At 47.7% G+C, this 18,996-nt stretch overlaps 1 protein-coding gene across 1 annotated transcript in view; it reads right to left on the reverse strand.

The window, feature by feature from the left end:
* Positions 1–18,996, reverse strand: part of B4GALNT3 (beta-1,4-N-acetyl-galactosaminyltransferase 3) — a 92,285-nt gene that overhangs the window by 20,932 nt on the left and 52,357 nt on the right. Inside the window, exons 2-3 of the mRNA XM_074939084.1 lie at positions 18,481–18,584; positions 11,550–11,627 (exon numbers count right to left, since the gene is read on the reverse strand). Coding sequence (XP_074795185.1) covers positions 11,550–11,627; positions 18,481–18,584 — 182 coding nt within the window. The remainder of the gene's footprint in view (positions 1–11,549; positions 11,628–18,480; positions 18,585–18,996) is intronic.

The raw sequence follows: 18,996 nt of genomic DNA on the forward strand, positions 1-18,996 counted from the left end.
AATTGGGACCAACTCCAGAGGCATAATGTCACCAGTTCTGCGTTGAACTGTTTCCACTGGGAGCACACCTGAACATAGCGGCACAACAATTGCAGGACCTCCCTACCTGTTGGTTGTGTCCAGAGATGAGTTCCATTGACAGAATCATGAACCTGGTGTGCTTGCAACAATTTTGGCAAGTCCTGTGCGACCGGGCTTCTGAGTCAGGAGCTGGCTCAACAGCCTGTCACTCAAATCCCCACCATGAACTGGGATCTAAGTGGAAGACCAATTAACAAGCAGGGCCACAGCTAAAGAGCTAATGAAAGGGAGAAGCAATCTCTGCAGCCGGGAGCTGATCAATAGAGAGGAAAGAAGCCCCGGGAAGGGGAGGTGCAGAGCCTGAAGGAAGGCAGAGCTGGTTGCTGCTAGTGCTGCTCCCTATTCCCCTAGAAGAGAGGAGCTGACTGGGACTTGTATGTATTTAAATAGTACTCCAGGCGGTGGCCTGACAGAACACTATAATAAACAGTGCGGTGGTGAAGGTGGCCTGAGCATGGTTTGTATCTAAGGCAAGAGAGATTCCCAGGGGACCCCTGTAACATCCTGCCTGTGGGATCTCAAAGCTGGGCAAGGTGTTTCTGACCATCATCCACGGGTGAGGCAGTGAACAGAGGGTGGAGATGAAGTGATACCAATCAGCTCTGTGTTCTTGGTGAACCAGGGCACAGTATCCAGCCTGTCTGACTCATGAAAGACAACCCCACCAGCCTCTGCTTAAATCAAAACCCATCAGAGAAAAAACTTGCAGAGAGCAATGAAGGGCGGATGGGAGACACACCTAGACCCCTCCTGACAAGGGTGACAAGATTAAGACGTCTCCATTAGCATACAGAATGGAAAACAGAGACAACTCTCCTAGCCTCATCTGCATGAAAGATGGGACAGGGAGACATCTCAATTTACATACAGAATGGAGAACAGAGAACCGCACTGAACTCTGGGACCAGAAAAGCAGGGTAGCGCGGCATCATGGGGGATCTCTGCTCCAGATGTTAATGAACCTATGCTTGCACACACCCAGCTCAGCAATTATCAGACCAATTCTCGTAATAAATCCTTGATTGATATCCAAAATGCTGAAGCAGCCTAGCTGCATTGTGAGCTCCCTGGAAGAAAACACCACCCATAGCCAAGAGTGATCAGCTCCTATTGTCTAGCCTAAAGAAAACTCTTGAGTCATCTGTTTACCCATAAACAAATCTAGTGTTCTCCCTTGAACCATTGTATTTTCTCTACAAAAATCCCTACTCACCCTCCAGTCAGTGTTCTAATGCATGGATCCAAACTCTGCATTAGTTGCACTGGGACTCCTGACTGATCGTACTAGGGGTTCTGTCTGTCTCCAGCACTCAGGACCTTGAGCTACCACCATCACCTGGGAACCCCGAACAGTTCAAGCCTCATGGAGTGGGTGAGATCCCTCTCTCTCTCGCTCTCTGTTTTCTTTTCTACCTCAGGTATTAACCTTAAAAAATGTAACGGTTATGTTTGCTTAGCCCTCCTTGTGTAGTTATCACTATTATTCAATAAATAACTTTTATGGTTAAGCTGGTTGCTTCTCTCTCGCTCTCTGAACTTTACTCTTTTGTGTTTTTAGCTTCCTCATTTACTCTGCAGCAATGCTTCTTTTACCTAAGCTAAAGATCCCTGAAGCGCCCAAAAATACTGTGGGGTTTGCTCATCAAGTGGGTTACTACCAATACAATTGTGACGTGAAAGTGGGGATAGGGACGTGTTAAACCTATGGCATATAAGAGGGGGGCAGCTGAAAGTGCTGCTTGACCCAGCCTATTGAGACCAGGGGCACATACGGGTGACAGCTTGAACGTGCTGCTTGACCCAGCCCATTGAATACAGGGGCATATAAGGGGATCAGCTTGAGAGTGCTGATTGACCTGGTTCGCTCAGACTTGCTCTGTTAGTGTGTGTGCGCGTGCGCGTGTTCACCTGGTTCTAGGGCTGGAGAAACCCAGTCCTGGGGAACCTAGGTCCTGCAGGATTGCTCCATTGGGAGGGAACTTGCAGAAGGAAGGAGTAGAGCTCCATATGAACACACAAGTGACATAAGCAGTATATTAATAGAATTACAGAACATGCCCCCCCCAACTAAGAGTAACCCTTATAAATGAGCATACCCCAAAGTAACGGGCACATCTGGTAACAGAAGGGAGCTGAGCAGCATGCCAGACCAAGAGTGTCCCACTTGGGAAGGCAAGAAGAGGTGATGCCTTGACCTGGGGAGACCTCTGAAGGGGAGAATGTTCTTGTTAACTCTAGCCATAGGGTTCTGGATGAGCAACCAGCCTCCAATCATTCCCACAACCTGGGGTAGCAGGGAAACCAGTAGTATATTTTTCATGAGGGAAAGCAGGGTACATCTAAAGAGTGCTCACTAATGGGGTGCTATTTCACCCAAGTGGGTAGGCTGGGATCCCCTACCAACAGCTTGTCCCCTAGGCTGTGAGCAAAGTATATCAGGTCACAGTAGCGGAAGGGTCATCCCAAGGTCTACTTTGGATGTGCGAAGGTAGGACATGCAGTAAAGGCATTGCCTTTTGAGGGCTGGGACCTCAGAAGTGGGTGATGGCCCTGAGAAAAACAGGGTCTGTGAACCAAGAGAAACTGTCCTCAGGCCTAAGAGTAAAAAGGGGAGAACACCACGCACTATTAACTGAACCATGTCAGCCCCGGGCACCTGAAGCGAAGCAGGAAGAGACAGGGATCCTATCCCAGACTGGGGATGTAGAGGACTGGATCTATAGGCCAGCACAAAGTTGGAGGTGGTGTGTGGGGCAGACATGACAGTGATGGCAGCAGTTCAGACAGCTACTGAGCACACCAATCTAGGAGTAGATGAGAAACCAGGGAAGAGGGTTTCTGTGGCTGACAAGAACAGGGCTGAAGTCTTTGCACAACTCAGATGGCAGAGTGCTTGCAGGAGCTGGAAGAAACATGCTCCTCAAGGGATAAGGTTTGGATGCAAGCCATAAAGAGAGCAGGAGCTGGTTTGCCTTGGAGTAAAAGAAGAGAACAATGAGCAGCACCAGTGCTTGCTTCAGGAGGAGGACCTGATGAAGTTGGGCACTGAAATCCTCCTGCAGAGCCAGAGCCTGGCAGAAAAGGATGAGACGAGACATTAGAGACCCTGGAAGCTGAGTTGGCTGCTTTAAAAGGTAGAGACTGAACTCTGGGTGAGAGTATCAACAGTAAAACTTATCCTCGGACCCGGCAAGGCTCTTGGGACAAGATATGTCACAGGGAGACTGGCCCTTTTAAGGGGAGACTAACCAGCTGCCTCCCAGCTGAGGCTGAGAGGCTTGGAGCCAGGGGATAGCCTGAAAAGCATCTGGTCCTTATGAAGGCCAGCAAAAGCTCAGCTGAGTACGTGAATTGGAGAGAGTTGGTAGGCTGGTCCTTGGGTCAGGTCAAGGGGGCTGGGAGAAGTGTGGGAAAAGCCCCTGGGAGCTGTAGCCCATACTGGGCAGAGACACTACTTCATTTTGATGTTTTGCCCAAGTTTCTGTTTAACCAATAAAATCCTACCCTGTGGCAATGGGCTGAAACAGACTGGCTTGGCATCAATCCTTCCTGAGCTGGTGAGAGAGCCCACCAGCATACAGTCAGTGCTCCCGCCTCCGCTCCTTGTGAACTGGGCACTGTGGTCCTGCACACAAAAATCATCTCTACACACAAGAATACACATACTTTATTCACATCCACTCCTCCTCCTACCTGGTTTCTCATCAGCGCTCCACCCTCTCTAGCTGAGCAAGAAATGCTCCTATGATGAGCGCTCCACTAGCTCTGCCTGGGTTCAGGGTTTGCATTAGAACCAGCTGTACTTCAGCCAGGAGCCCACTGTCTCCTCCTTTCCTCCTCAGCTGCCTTTCCACAACGAACTCCAGTACTGCCTATCAGAGGCAGAGAGGCAAGGCTACAGAAAGAAGTTTAATTCTCTAAGGTGATGCTAACTGAACTGTACAGAATTACAGAGAGGAACAATAAAGAGGGTCCAGGGCAATGAGTTCCCTCTGGTGAAGGATTCATAATCCTTGGAAGGATCTCACTGTTGGGTACTTGGGAATAAGCAGGGCACTATGATAGAAAGCATCTACTATAAAGGTAGCAATGATGGAACAGATCTCTGAGATGAGGTGAACAGACAATGATACCACGCAGCTATATACAGATTTGGGCCCAAGGATCTCAAAGCTCTTTCTCAAGGCAGGTAAGTATTGTTGTGCCATTGTGACGCACTCTATATGATTTTATAAAAATATGCCAGTGAGTGTGAATATAATGTAACTGGAATATGCTTCATGCAAAAGGTCTCTTATAAGGTATTACAAAGCTTATAATCTATTCAGTGTGGTCATCCTATTTGTATAAATGTATCACTCTTGTATCTGAAACTAGAAATATAAAATACAACACTGAAGGCCTATTGTAATTATGCAACGTGTGGGCCATTAATGGCGGTTTGGAATCTTGATGGCTCCCATTAACCAGGACAATTGTCTGTAGATGGCTCTGTTTCACTTGTAAGTCTTCCTGTATATGTGTGTGCTGGCAAGTGGGTAATGAAACCTTACTGGAATCCATCTTTAGCCTGGTTCTTTCCATTGAGAAGGAGGGGGTGGGAACCCAGAGAGGAACAAACGATTCCTGCCTTATGCAAAAGATATATAAGTGGGTGGAACAGAACAAAGAAGGAGAGCCATCATGAGAAATCCCCTAGCTACCACCTGAGCTGGAACAAGGGCTGTACCGGGGAAACGACTGTGTCCAGACTAGGAAGGCTTCCAGTCTGTGAAAGAAACGTATTGAAACATCTCTGAGGGTGAGATTTTATCTGTATTCAGTTTTATTACTGTATTAGACTTAGACTTGGTAATTCACTTTGTTCTCTCTGTTACTACTTGGAACCACTTAAATCCTACTTTCTGTATTTAATAAAATCACTTTTTACTTATTAATTAACCCAGAGTATGTATTAATACTTGGGGGGGGGGGCAAACAGCTGTGCATATCTCTCTATCCGTGTTATAGAGAGCAAACAATTTATGAGTTTACCCTGTATAAGCTTTATACAGGGTAAAATGGATTTATTTAGGGTTTGGACTCCATTGGGAGTTGGGCATCTGAGTGTTAAAGGCAGGAACACTTCCTAAGTTGCTTTCAATTAAGCCTACAACTGTTAGGGGACGTGGTTCAGACCTGGATCTGGGTTTGCAGCAGGCTAGAGGGTCTGGCTCAAACCAGGCAGGGCACTGAAGTCCTAAGCTGACAGGGCAGGAAAGCAGGAGCAGAAGTAGTCTTGGCACATCACGTGGCAGTTCCAAGGGGGTTTCTGTGATCCAACCCGTCACAGCCATTTCACAGACAAGGAAGCTGAGGCCCAGAGAGTTTAAGTGACTTGCCCATGGTCCCACAGCAAGTCAATGGCAGAGTCTGGAATAGAACTCCCATCTTCTGACAATGGGTGCCACTTTAACTACTAAGTAATACCGTCTTCTCCTTCACTTGCTGGGGAGGGAATTACACACATTATCTCTGCACCGTGTGCAGCAAGAATACTGCAGTATAAAATGCCTCTTGCAGAAGAACACCCAGAGGCTGTGGAGAGACTTGGCTGTTCCTTTACTGCTCCACAGCCCCTTACTTCATGGGTAATATCGCAGCTCTGCAGGCTCTCCTCTGGCTCCAAGACCTCAAAGGGGCCATAACTGTGGCAGCTGAGACACCAGAGCAGGACTTAAGTATGGAGAGCTCACAAGTCAGTGAATAGACTTGCTCGGGTTATTGTAGATGAGACACAAAGCAGGCCAGTCATGGTACAATTCACTTCTGAAGGAAGTCAGAAACTGGATTTAAAGAGGCTGGTGGAGCCCCATTTTAACTACATTATAAATTAAGTAAAGGGCACTCAGATTTCATGCTCCAGGGCATAAACTGATCACTGCTGGAATTGCCTCACCCCCAGCTACACCACTGAACAATTAAGTGCATCCTACAGGCTGAGGTTGGCCTTTACCTTCCTTCAAAGCATCATATGTCAGCCACTTCCAGAGAGAGACACCAGAGCTGAATCAACAGTCTGATCCATTGCAGCATTGTCATTATTAGGACTGTAGCAATGCCTAGAGACACCAGTAAAGGATCAGGTCCCCTGTACAGACAGTAAGACAGTCTCTGCCCTAAATCTAGGTTATTTTAAGAAGAAACAGGTGGAGGAGACAAACAGATGGGGATGGAGGAGAAGAGGTCACAATAAAGTAAGTGAGTTAATCAGGATATCTGATTAGACAGAGCAGTTGTTTGATCAGGACTGCAGGAAGCAGCCTGTCAGACTAAGACCAGTGGCCTGATATGGCACAGCAAATACTACAGGACATATTCTTAGTAACACTGGGACCTCTTCATACCACTTTGGCACTGTAAAGGGCTTAATGTAAATGAGAATCTGGCCCTAAATCACTATGATCAAAAGCAGCAGAGCAGGGTGACCTGAGGGCAGCTTCTGGCAGGCCCAGCTGTCAGGAGCTGATGGGCTGGCCTCCCTTTTGCTGAGCTTATGGCCATGAGAAAACATAACAGCAAATAACAGTAATTCCTAGCACAGCAGTGCACAGGTTCAGAGTGGCATTTCCAAAGCAGCAGAGTTCAGTGGTATCAGAACTGGAGCAGTCTGGCTTTACCTACAACAGGGGAACAACAAGAGCGGCACAGACCATGTCCCTCCTGGAGGGGAGCAGAGAAATGCTATCAAACGGACAAGTGCTGGCTGCTGAAGGAGCGAAATCTGGAATTGGGCTTTAATTTTAGGTCCTTAAGAGTCATCAGCACAGCAGCTGCAGACTGAAACCCTATAACCCTTGTTTTCTCCCTGCCTCTGCAGCTCAGGTCACCACTCCCTCTAGGAAGTGGGTGAAAAATTACTTTGGCTGCCATTTGGGACAACAGAATAAAAGAATAATCATTGGCGCTTGTCACTGCATATCACAACGGCAGGCAAGTATCACAGTCATTCCCATTTTACATATGGGGACACTGAGGCAGAGAGAGGCCGACAGTCATATTTTAAGACGTGGCTTCTGATTTTGGGTTCTGAGTTGAGGCACCTCAGGCCTGGTTGTCAGCGATGCTGAGCAGCCTCCACTTCCATTGACTCCAGGGAGGCTGTGGGTACTCAGTGCTTCTGAGAATCAGGCCTTAGGTGTAACAGGTTGAGAACCCAAAAAGTGGAGGCTCCCACCATCAGTGACAACTTTGGAAAATTTTGGTCTAAGTGATTTCCTAAAGGCCACACAGCAAGTCATTGACAGAGCTAGGCATGGGACCCAGGAGTCCTGACTTCCAGCCCCGTGCCCTAGCCACTGGACCATGCCCCTGCTTAGCTGTACTGCCAGCCTGTTCTCACCTTTAGAGACTCCCCATACTGCTGAGGGATTATTTCCCACATACCCCTGAGTCTCCTACCAGAGAGAACCCCTCCTGCTGTGAAGGGTGGAACACTCCCTGAAGCTGCACCCTCTCTGGGCCACAATGCGGGAGAGATTGCCATAACAAGATCTTCTGTGATTCCCAGTTAAGAGAGCTCCATTTGTCTCACAGGTTTCTCCCCACCACCTTCCTCTCTCTCTGCCTCTACCCCTCCTTCTTTTTACCACACCCTATGGAGGTGCTTACTCTAAAAGCCCCTCCCCCCCCGAATCAAAATGGCTGTAGGAGGCATGGCCAGATCATTTTCACAGTGCACAGGAGGGCAGGCGCAGCAGTTGGTAGTACTAGTAGAATTGGCACCAGGGATAAAAGGGAATTGTTCAGCGAGGATGGTTTATTGCAGGCCAGTATCACCCTAAACTAGATGTCAGGCTGAAAGCAAGGTGCTCTGAGTATGGAGGAGAGGGGATCCAGACAGTATGTGATCACTATAAAGTAGCATTTGCAGGGAAGATGGGGAGCAGACGCTCTCAGTTTCACGTGTTGAATTAGCGCTGGCATGTTTGAATCCCTGGTTTTATATTAATAGGCTTAAGTATTTCCACTTATTCCAGCAAGGAGTTTTAGGTTATCAGCACCCAGCCCCACCTGGAAAAACTACCTCAAGGAAGAGGCGGGTTCAGACACAGTAAAAGTTCCTCCTCGCTGCCTGTCTTCCCCTGTTCTGAACCCACCACACTAGGGGCTCACCACGAAATAACACTTCCTTCTAGAGCAGGGGTAGGCAACCTATGGTACGCATGCCAAAGGCGGCACGCGAGCTGATTTTCAGAGACACTCACACTGCCTGGGTCTTGGCCACCGGTCCAAGGGCCTCTGCATTTTAATTTAATTTTAAATGAAGTGTCTTAAACATTTTAAAAACCTTATTTACTTTACATACAACAATAGTTTAGTTGTATATTATAGACTTATATAAAGAGACTTTCTAAAAATGTTAAAATGTATTACTGGCACGCGAAATTTTAAATTAGAGTGAATAAATGAAGACTCGGCACATCCGATGAAGTGAGCTGTAGCTCACGAAAGCCTATGCTCAAATAAATTGGTTAGTCTCTAAGGTGCCACAAGTCCTCCTTTTCTTTTTGCAAATACAGACTAACACGGCTGTTACTCTGAAACCTGTCACTTCTGAAAGGTTGCCCTGTTCTAGAGTGAAGATACCTGGGGAAGAAAGGCTAAAAGGGAGCAGAGATGAGAGACCCACATAAAGCACTGCTACACACACACAACCACCAGCAATGTGAAGGGACACAGGGGCCAGGTTACAACTCTGGAGAGGTGACTCCCTAGATTGTAACTGGAGCAGGAGGGGAGGAGAGGCCTTGCCTAATTTAATCTTCAATGACTTGGCGTTTCAGGGGCAAATCAGCTGCTTACAATCCAAAGAATGCACAGCCCTGGGGAAGATAAACTGGACAAAAAGAGGGTCTGAGCCAGGGAAGAATGGAGACATTGTGCTACCGATTAGAAATTCTGCAAGACGAGTTTACAAGACTCTTCTGTCTCCTCAGAGCAGCCCTGGCCCCTCCTCTTGCCTCCACGAGCTCCCTTGACTGGGTGACATTCAGGAGCAAGCAGCTGGATGTTGCTGCAGTGTCTTCTGAGCCACAAGAGGGGAAAAAAACCCTCCCCCTCTGCACTGCACTGCTGCAAAGTCACTCAAACCCCTTTAATTATTCAAGTTTGTCAGCAATATACATCATCTGTTCAAACAAAGCCTGGCTTCATGACCTGTAGGAACTGCCCCTTCCTCTCCCCAGCACAGGAATCAGGCTGCAATTATGTTCTTATAGATGTCGTAGAGGGGACACAATAGGATCATAGATCCCAAGTAATTAATTTGTGCAGAGTTAAGCCTCTAAAACTGTCAACAGGTGATTAACAGGAAAGCAAGCAGCTCTCTAGTCCTATCTGTTCCCTCAGTGGCTGTGTTATACCAGGCACAGTGTAAACAGTAACACTGGAAGAAAAGGAGTACTTGTGGCACCTTAGAGACTCACAAGTTTATTTGAGCATAAGCTTTCGTGAGCTACAGCTCACTTCATTGGATGCATTCAGTGGAAAATACAGTGGGGAGATTTATATACATAGAGAACATGAAACAATGAGTGTTACCATACACACTGTAATGAGAGTGATCACTTAAGGTGAGCAATTACCAGCAGGAGAGAGGGGGGCCTTTGGGGCAGGGACTGTCTTTGTTAGGTGCATTATCAGTGCCTACACTATGGGGGCCCCATCTATGATTGGGGCCCTCTAGGAATTACTAAAATAATATTAATATTAACAATAATCCTGTCCCTCCCTAACCAATCCTTGTTCTTCCTCTACAGCTCTGTCCCATCAGCCTTGCTACACAGCAGAGCATTGTTTTTACAGAGAGCAGTACAGAGAATGACACAGGATGTCCTGGTTCCAGGCAGTCACCAGCCATTGGTGAGGTGCTGCCCCAATCCAGGCTGAGGCCCTCTCCCTTTGCTTTGCATAGTGCAGCATCGCTTGGAGCTCTCTACTTGTTTCCTATTTGGCAGCGCCGCAGAAGGAGAAGGTCTATGCCCTTGGTCTGTGCTTTGCCTGGCACAGCACTGCACAGGGGAGTGAAACTGTCTTGTGTCTGGCGTGGTGAGGGTTGGCACTTGCCCTGCTTGTGGTGTCCTGCCTCTCCAGGGCACAAAGCACATGCCAGAGTCACACTTCTCAAAAAGAAAAGGAGGACTTCTGGCACCTTAGAGACTAACAAATTTATTTGAGCATAAGTTTAATGAGCTACAGCTCACTTCATCGGATGCGAACTTGCCAGCAATGGGTCTTCCTAAGACAAATCACGTGGGCACCAGAGACAAGCATGCTTCACATTGTTCTGAGCGACCGCTGGGAATTTGAGTCAACAAGCAAAGCCCTATGCTGGCCAGGGAGGCACAAATGCCCATCACTGACACTGTGGGAGAGGAGAGAAGTTAGACATATCATGTGCATAGGAGCAATACCAACTGTGGCATCCTGATGCCCTTCTGACAGTAGCTGCTCATCTGAGAGGCAGCCCTGAGGCAGAATGAAGTGCCAGGCAAACAGCCTGCCACTGGGACAATGCCATGCAAGGGAAGGACTACATCAGACTCAAGCTGTGACCAGTCACCATAGCAGTTGCCACAGCAGAACACAGTAATGGTCCATCTTCTAGACTGGTTTTCTGTGTCAGACAGTGGCCACTGCTGGATGCTTCAAGGAAAGCTTTAACTCCCTCATCATGCCCCAAGCTGTCCAATGTTATAGCCAGTGGGGAAATTTCTTCTTGCCTCCAGCTGGTGATCAGCTTATGTCTTGAAGCATTAGGACTGTAGTTTATTTCCTAGCTAGAGCAACTGCAGAGGCCATTCTAATTTGTGTGTGTGTCCAGTCAGCTTTTGGAATTTACTAAGTTAGCAAAACACCCAGTGGTTGGTGCTTCTCTCATTATCAACATGCTGCATTGCTCCATTATCTGAAGAGAAGTAGTACAATAAGGGGACAGTGGAGGGAAGAATAAATGAGGCATAAAGGAAATGTTTACTCAGGTTTTCAAGGGTCACCTGAGAAGGTCTCTGCTCACCAGAAGTGTCAGTGAAGTGACAAGACCTCTATGCACAAGATACAGGCGTTGGATAACAGGCAAATACCAGAGCAATAGCACAGCGTGAGACACTTACATGTCACAGTCATGTATTTGCCTGTTGAATTCTTCGTACTACACATTCTCAGCTCTGAATAAACATCACCTTTAAGGGGGTAGCAATTTGGCTGCTTTCCAGAGGCTGAGGGTGGATTTCTGGTGCCTGAGTGGCTGGGTCAGAAGCCAAATCTCCAGGAATCTGGGGATTCCTGTCTTTCCAGATTTTTTCTTTGGTTTGCAGAACCAAAGCTTTCATTAAACAGGGATTGGGGTGGGAGACACTGGACTCCCAGAGAAACAGAGGCCTCTAGTTACAATCCTCTGATAGAAAATGGTTCCAGAAAACACCAACCTCTGGGATCCAAGGGACGGAGTTTTCCCCGGCTGGATAAACAGACCTATTCCTTGCACCTCTTTGCTGCTCTTGGTTCTAAGAGACATGTAGATAAAAGAAAAAATTATCTTATAAGTGACTGATCACATACACGCAAGGTTGAAAAGCTTTCACAAGTCCATGTGAGCACGGGTGCTGGAACTAGGGGGTGGGGAGTGCAGGAGTGGTTTCCATCATATTCAGGCTTTACAGTTTGGTTCAATGACTCTCAGCACTCCCACCATACAAACTGTTTCAGCGCACCTGCATGTGAGCAAACAGCAAGTGCCCAGCGGCTTCTAAAAGCCTACAAGTAGTACTGGGTGGGAAAATGTCCTCCCAGCCCAAGAAATTTTTTGAGACTGATAATTTTTTCAATCCTGATTCAGGATGAAAAGTCGAAATTGCAAATGTGCACAAAACAACACCTTGGGGGACGGGAGGGGTATATAGGTGTGGGTCAGTTGAACATTTCATTTTGATTTTGACCTTTTACACTTTGTTTCAGTTTGTTTTTACTATAATTAGCTTAAATTTCTAAACAGTCCTTTTAAACCCCCCACCCCTACCCCAGTAAAAGGGAATTTCTCATTTAGACAATGTTGAAATGAGGGTTTTTGGGTTTTTTTACAATATTGCATTTTTTCCTCCCAAAATTTGTCAAAGTGAGAAATTCATCAAAACTGATCTTTTCCCCAATGAAAAAAACATTTTGTTAAAAAATTCCTGATCAGTCACAGGTGTAGTGAAACATAAGCACACTCTGCCTTTGGGACTGATGACTAAGGCCTTGTCTACACTACAGAGTTTTGTCAGCGATCAAAAAGTGCATAAGAAAATCAGTATTTCATGTTCACACTACACTCCCTCTGTCTGCAGAGCGTGCCCACACTTGGGGCACTAATATTGACATTGAGAGCTGTGCACTGTCGATAGCTATCCCACAAGTTCCGCTGGACACCTTCTGCCGCTAGGTCTTGTGGAAAGGTGAAGTGGATTGCAGCACATTATGGGTCTGGGCTCAATGTCCCATGATGCATTGCTTTCCGTCCAAGCATTCCATGTGCTTCTGTCTTTGGTTGGTGGCATTTTTCAATGGCCCTTGTTTGCTGTTCATCCCACCATCTCTGTGTGAAAGGATGGATCCCACACTGCTCTCCAATGCTCTTCTGCCATTAACACATCACGGACGGAAGTGCAGTTTATTATGAAGTTTCTAACTCAACAGGATTCACAGTTGCCTGATGTGCTGTCTGACATGGATAGGAGCAACATTAGATTACTTTTGGCATTCACGGAACAGTTGCACATGGTGGACTGTCGCTTTTGGACTGAGTGGTGGGATCTCATCGTCATTCAGGTCTGGGATGACAAGCAGTGGCTACCTTCCTGGAAAAGTGTGCAGAGTTCACCCCAGCTCTATGGCGCAAGGACACCAAAATGAGAGCTGCCCTCTCAGTGGAGAAGCATATGGCGATTGCGGTGTGGAAGCTTGGTGACTCCAGACTGCGACCAATTGGTCACAAATCAGTTTGGAGTCGGAAAGTCGACCGTTGGGGATGTGTTAAAGCAAGTGTGCAGGTCTGTTAATCGCATCCTGCTACGAAGGACCGTGGGTCTTGGCAATGTATGTGAAATAGTGGATGGCTTTCCAGAAATGGGTTTCCCTAACTGCGGAGTGGCCACAGATGGCACACATATTCCAGTTTTGGCACCGGACCACTTTGCGACGGAGTACATCAATAGGAAGGGGTACTTCTCCAGGGTGTTGCAGGCACTTGTGAATCACCACCGGCGTTTCACTGACATCAAGGGTGGTGGGGGTCCGGAAAGGTGCATGATGCATGTATCTTCAGGAACACCGGCCTGTACAGAAAGCTGCAAGCAGGGACTTTCTTTCCAGACCAGAAGATTAAAGCGGGGGATGTTGAAATGCCCATAGTGATCCTGGAAGACCCAGCATACCTGTTAATGACATGGCTCATGAAACCTTACACAGGAAACCTGGATAGCAGTAAGGAGCAGTTCATAGGCTGAATAGGTGCAGGATGTCCATGGAATGTGCATTTGGCAGATTAAAGGGTGATGACTTTATGGCAGGTTAGACCTCAGTGAGGATAGTATTTCCATGGTCATAGCCATGTGCTGTACGTTGCACAATATTTGTGAAGGTAAGGGTGAAAAGTTTGCTCAGGGTGGACTGCTGAGGCAGACCGCCTGGCTGCTGAATTTGAGCAGCCATATACCAAGGCTATTAGAGGGGCACAAGGTGGGGGCAATTCGAATCAGGGAGACTTTGAGGCAACACTCTGAAAATGAGAACCAGTAATGTATATTACTATTCTCGGGACTGCAATGCTTAATGAAATTGAGTTTTCCTAGGAAGTACTTGTGATTTTTGTGGCCTAGGATTCCAGTAAGCAAATGATTAAACTGCTTGTGTATGTCTTGCTGCTGCCTGATATCACAATTTTCAGGAAACAAATAAAGATTACTTATCATTCATTCAAAAACTTTGCTTTTATTGCACAGAAAACACCACCACCACCACACACACACTTGCTGGGAAAGGAGGTACCAAGGAAGGGCTGACTTTCAGAGCTGTGCATAAGTCCAGCTATCATTTGAAAAAGTGTCCGTGGGGTGGAGTGAACGGCAAAGCAAGAAGTCCCGGAAAGCAGAAAGGAATGCTCAGGTGGAGTTTAGGGAGGGCATGGAAAGAGTTCTGAATATGCTGATGGAGAGGGCAGGCATGCATCTGCTCAGTCTATAGTGTTATGAGGGACTTCAGCATCTTAGTTTTCTCCTCCATAACTTTAATCATCCTCTTAGTAGCGTCCTTAACAGGCCTCTTTTTTTTTCCTGTCCTGTCTTTTGATTTCCCTCCACTCCACGCGTTCCCTCTTTTCTGCATCTGAGTATTGCAGCAGCTCCGAGAACATGTCCTCCTTGCTCTGTCTCGGGCATTTACTTATCTGGTGGAGGTGCTCTGCTGGTGTGTAGGGGGTGCCTCTAAAGGCCACATCTGCATAATCACAAGGAACAATACACAAAAGCATGATTATTAAGTACACACACAGCATTTAAACAGTGCAGTAAAATACACCTCTAATAACATACCAATCACTTTCTCACTGTCCCTTGACAAGCACACATGTCAGCGAACACCACAAGCTTGGTCAGTTTACCCTGGGACAGAGGGCATTCTACATGGGAAGAAAAGCAATATGAAAGGGTCGATGGGCACTTGACTAGGGACAATAGTCTAAAGTTTCCCACACTTTTCCACAGGTGGGAGTCATTGTACCAGATATCTCAGTCCTGAGGGTATGCAAGGAAGCAAGGGTGCTTCTAGTGCACACTTGCGGTTTCTGACCCAGTTCCTATTCTGCTCATCTGTGTGCTGCTTTGGTCTCTGTGCACGTGATTGCAGAATGGCACAGGAAAGTTTCCTTCAATGGGGAAAGGAACAAAGCAGCTCTGCCAAGGAACCTTTGGCAGAGGATTGCAAGGTACCTCCAGGAAACTTTCCTAGAGATCTCTCTGGAGGATTCGCATGAAATCTCAGTGTGCATCAACACCCTGTTCTGCTGTACCTCTTAGCTGCTCAGGGAAATGTCCAGCACACAGAAACACAGCCAGCCTTGTACATTTCTATGCCCTCAACCCACCTCTGCACTTCACAAAGCAAAGCCACTTACCAGGCGTCTCCTCTCCTGCTTCTTGCTCACCAGAGTGTGACTGCCAAGACTGGCTAGACACCTCCAGAGTGGAGAAAAGCTCCTGACTGGACACACCACCGGGAAACCCTGCAGTGGGCTCCACATCATCGTCTAACTCCACCTCTTCGTCAATGACTTCGTCCTTTGGGCTAGGTCCACTTTCTGCCAGCTCCAGGCTTGCTGAAGTATCCCCGGGACTCTTGGCAGTGGAGGTGGGGTCGCCACCGAGGATAGCATCCAGCTCTTATAGAAATGGCAGGTCTTTGGCGCAGCACCGGAGTGACACTTTGCCTCCCTCGCCTTCTGGTACACCTGCCTCAGCTCCTTGATCTTTGCTCTGCACTGCACCATGCCCTGATCATAGTCCTTTTTGCACAAGCCTCGAGAAATCTGCCCGTAGGTATTGAAATTCCTACAGCTGGAGCGCAGCTAGGACTGCACAGCCTTCTCTCCCCATATACTGATCAGAATCAGCAGCTCCGCAGTGGTCCAAGTGGGAGAGCATCTGCTGTGTGGAGCCGTAATGGTCAGCTGGGAAGATGCGATGTGATATCTCCACGCCGAGCAAACAAAGCAAAATTCTGGGGGTTTTAAAGGGCAAGTGGCAGATGGTTGTTTACCTGGTTGCAGGGCAGTGGAGTTGGAACTGCTGACCAGAGCGGTCAGGATGGGCATTGTGGGACACCTTCTGGAGGCCAATTAAAGCGATAAAATCAAGCGTGGTGTCTACACTGGCACTTTGTCGACAAAACTTTTGCACAAAAAGCCTTATGTCCCTTGTCGAGGTGGTTTTATTTTGTTGCCAAAACTGAAGAGTGTTGTTGCCAAAAGTGGCATTGCAGTGTGTATACTGTGACAGGGTCACGCCAGATGGCTATAGGAGAGTAATAGAAGGCAGATATATTGGCCCCAGGCTAAGTAGGTCCCTTTTCCCTGGGGAAGGTAACAGGGAAGGTTCCAGAACAATCAGGAACCTTCTGGAGACAATTAAGACAGGCTGATGAGAACACCTGCAGCCAATCAAGAAGCTGCTAGAATCAATTAAGGAAGGCTAATCAGGGCACCTGGGTTTTAAAAAGGAGCTCACTTCAGTTTGTGGTGTGCGTGTGAGGAGCTGGGAGCAAGAGGCACTAGGAGCTGAGATTGAGAACGCAGACTGTTGGAGGACTGAGGAGTACAAGCATCATCAGACACGAGGAGGAAGGTCCTATGGTGAGGATAAAGAAGGTGTTGGGAGGAGGCCATGGGGAAGTAGCCCAGGGAGTTGTAGCTGTCGCACAGCTGTTCCAGGAGGCACTCTAGACAGTTGCATTCCACAGGGCCCTGGGCTGGAACCCGGAGTAGAGGGTGGGCCCGGGTTCCTCCCAAATCCTCCCAACTCCTGGTCAGACACAGGAGGAGTCGACCTGGACTGTGGGTTCAGAAAAACGGCCAAGCTGAGGGCTGCCGTGAAGCTCCAAGGCGAGCAAATCCGCCAATAAGGGCAAGACCCACCAAGGTAGAGCAGGAACTTTGTCACAATACCTTCACTGTTTTGCCGCCAAAAGCTGCCTTTTGCCAACAAAACTGTGTAGTGTAGTCAAGGCATAAGCTAATTAAATCCATTTATTCATGCCTCAATATCAGTGACATCATAACAGAATTTTGAAAAGCCTTCAAGATCCATCATTAACTTCGAGCACTCAGCAGCTGACCTTCCAGTGATCTGCTGCACATCATCCATCCATCCATCTCCTTGCTGATCATGCTGTACTACGATGACCCTCCTCCATTCCTTCCCTAATAACTTTCTCAAGGTTATTTCCATCTCTGTGCCTAATGTGACCAAAGTATGTAAGTTTCAGTCTGTTGATTTCCAACATCATGCTCTGCTTCTCTCCAATAATATTTCTACATAACTAGCCTCCACTAATCTAGTCTCTACTCTCATTCATGTCAGCTGGAGGACCCAAGTCACCCTAATAACTACCTTTGTCCCCTTCACAAACTTTGAGCTGTAAATTAGTTGTTAACATCTGTTTATTCTCCAGTGCTTTGACCAATCTCTAACACTTCCTTTGGAAGACTATTCCTTAGTGTGATACGTCTCACCGTTCATTACGAGCTTTTCCCTTGCAGTGATGGGGTGTACCAACCCTGCAGTGCCTGACCAATCACTGTGGGCACAGGAGACCACACCCCATCGCCCCTGCTGTGCATGCTCCAGGTGGAAGGGACAGCTAAACGGAGGCAGGCCAGCTCAGCCTGGGCTGGCTGAGTAGGAGGAAGGACGTGTGCTGCAGGCTCTTGCAGAAGCACCTGCGACTCTCCAAATGGTAGAAATCGTGTACCTGGACTATGCTGAGGACGAGTAGCTGACCGCAGAGACTGACTGGGATGCCGAGCCACTGCCAGCTGAGGAGATGCCTGAAATGCACCTTGTGGAGGAAATGACCCAGGGAATGTAATAGAAGCTGAGCTTAAACCCTTAACGGGGAATTTCCCAGCTTCATAGGGCCCAGGGTCGGAACCTGGTGGAGTAGGGTGGGCCAAGGTTCCCCTACCTCCCCACCACACACCTGCCACTAGGCATGGTTACTGTTTGTTTGCTCTGGGGCTGCAGACTGATTGCCCAGGGGCTGCAGACTGATTGTTTGTTCTGCCCTGCCCAGGGTCAGAACCACAACTGCTATTGCCTTCCTCAGCCAGGAGGCTATGGGGCCACAGACTTTTTTCTTTGCTCTGCCCAACCCAGGGGCTGCAGACTGATTGTTTGCTCGGCCCCACCAAGGGTCCTGGGCCCTCCTTACAGCAATTGCCTGATCCCATAGGGAGACCTGATGCTTGTGCGACGGGGTGTACCAACCCTACACTGGGCCAACTGGGGCGGCCCGCTCGACACGCAGGACCCCACACAACACTAACTTTTACCCTAAGTTCTCCTTTTCTTAATTTCATCTCATCATTCTTAGTTATCCTTCCATTGTACTGATGTAAATCCAACCTAACTCCATTAAACTGCAGTGGAGTTGTTCTGAATTTACATTGGTGTAATTGAGATCAGTATAATTGAGATCAGAATTTGGTCCATGGCCTGTTCTCATTCTGTGCATGTAGGGAGAGATGAATACAGGAGCTGGGATCTGCCATGCAGATCTAGAAGGAGAATTTTCCCCTGAATGTTTAAGACCACCCCTGAGCCTCCTTACCTGGTGTAGTGGCTTCTGAGGATAGTAAAACTGAAGGTTTGGGTCCACAGCAGGGATATTCCTGTTTGCCAGAGCTTTAGCCAGTTCCCTCCAGCTCCCATATCCTGCAAAGAGGAGGGGGAAAGAGATGTGAAAACCCACCTCAAAGAAAAAGAAGAAATAACAGTGATAACTTCAGGTTACACCCTCTCCTTCTGGGGTTTTATAGTAATGAGAGCCTAAACCTCCCTCTTCCCCTGGAAATATTCAGCTTGGCCAGTCAGTGACACAACTCCTGTTTTGTTATTGTCCAGCACCTTTCATTCAAGGTGCTCAAAGTGCTGCACAAAAAGTTAACAAATCAAGTATATTGGGACCCCACTATTGAAGCCACGCCTGCCAGCTCCTTAGGTGGCTTCCTTAGCCACTGAACCATGGTGATACATTGAACCAGTCACCTAACCAACAGCCTTAGTGCTCAAGGCTTACAGGCCCACAGCAGCCATACCACAGGCCCCTGACTGGATGGAGAAGGCC

This window comes from Natator depressus, chromosome 1 (genome assembly GCF_965152275.1).
Source record: "Natator depressus isolate rNatDep1 chromosome 1, rNatDep2.hap1, whole genome shotgun sequence".
Classification (NCBI taxonomy): domain Eukaryota; kingdom Metazoa; phylum Chordata; order Testudines; family Cheloniidae; genus Natator; species Natator depressus.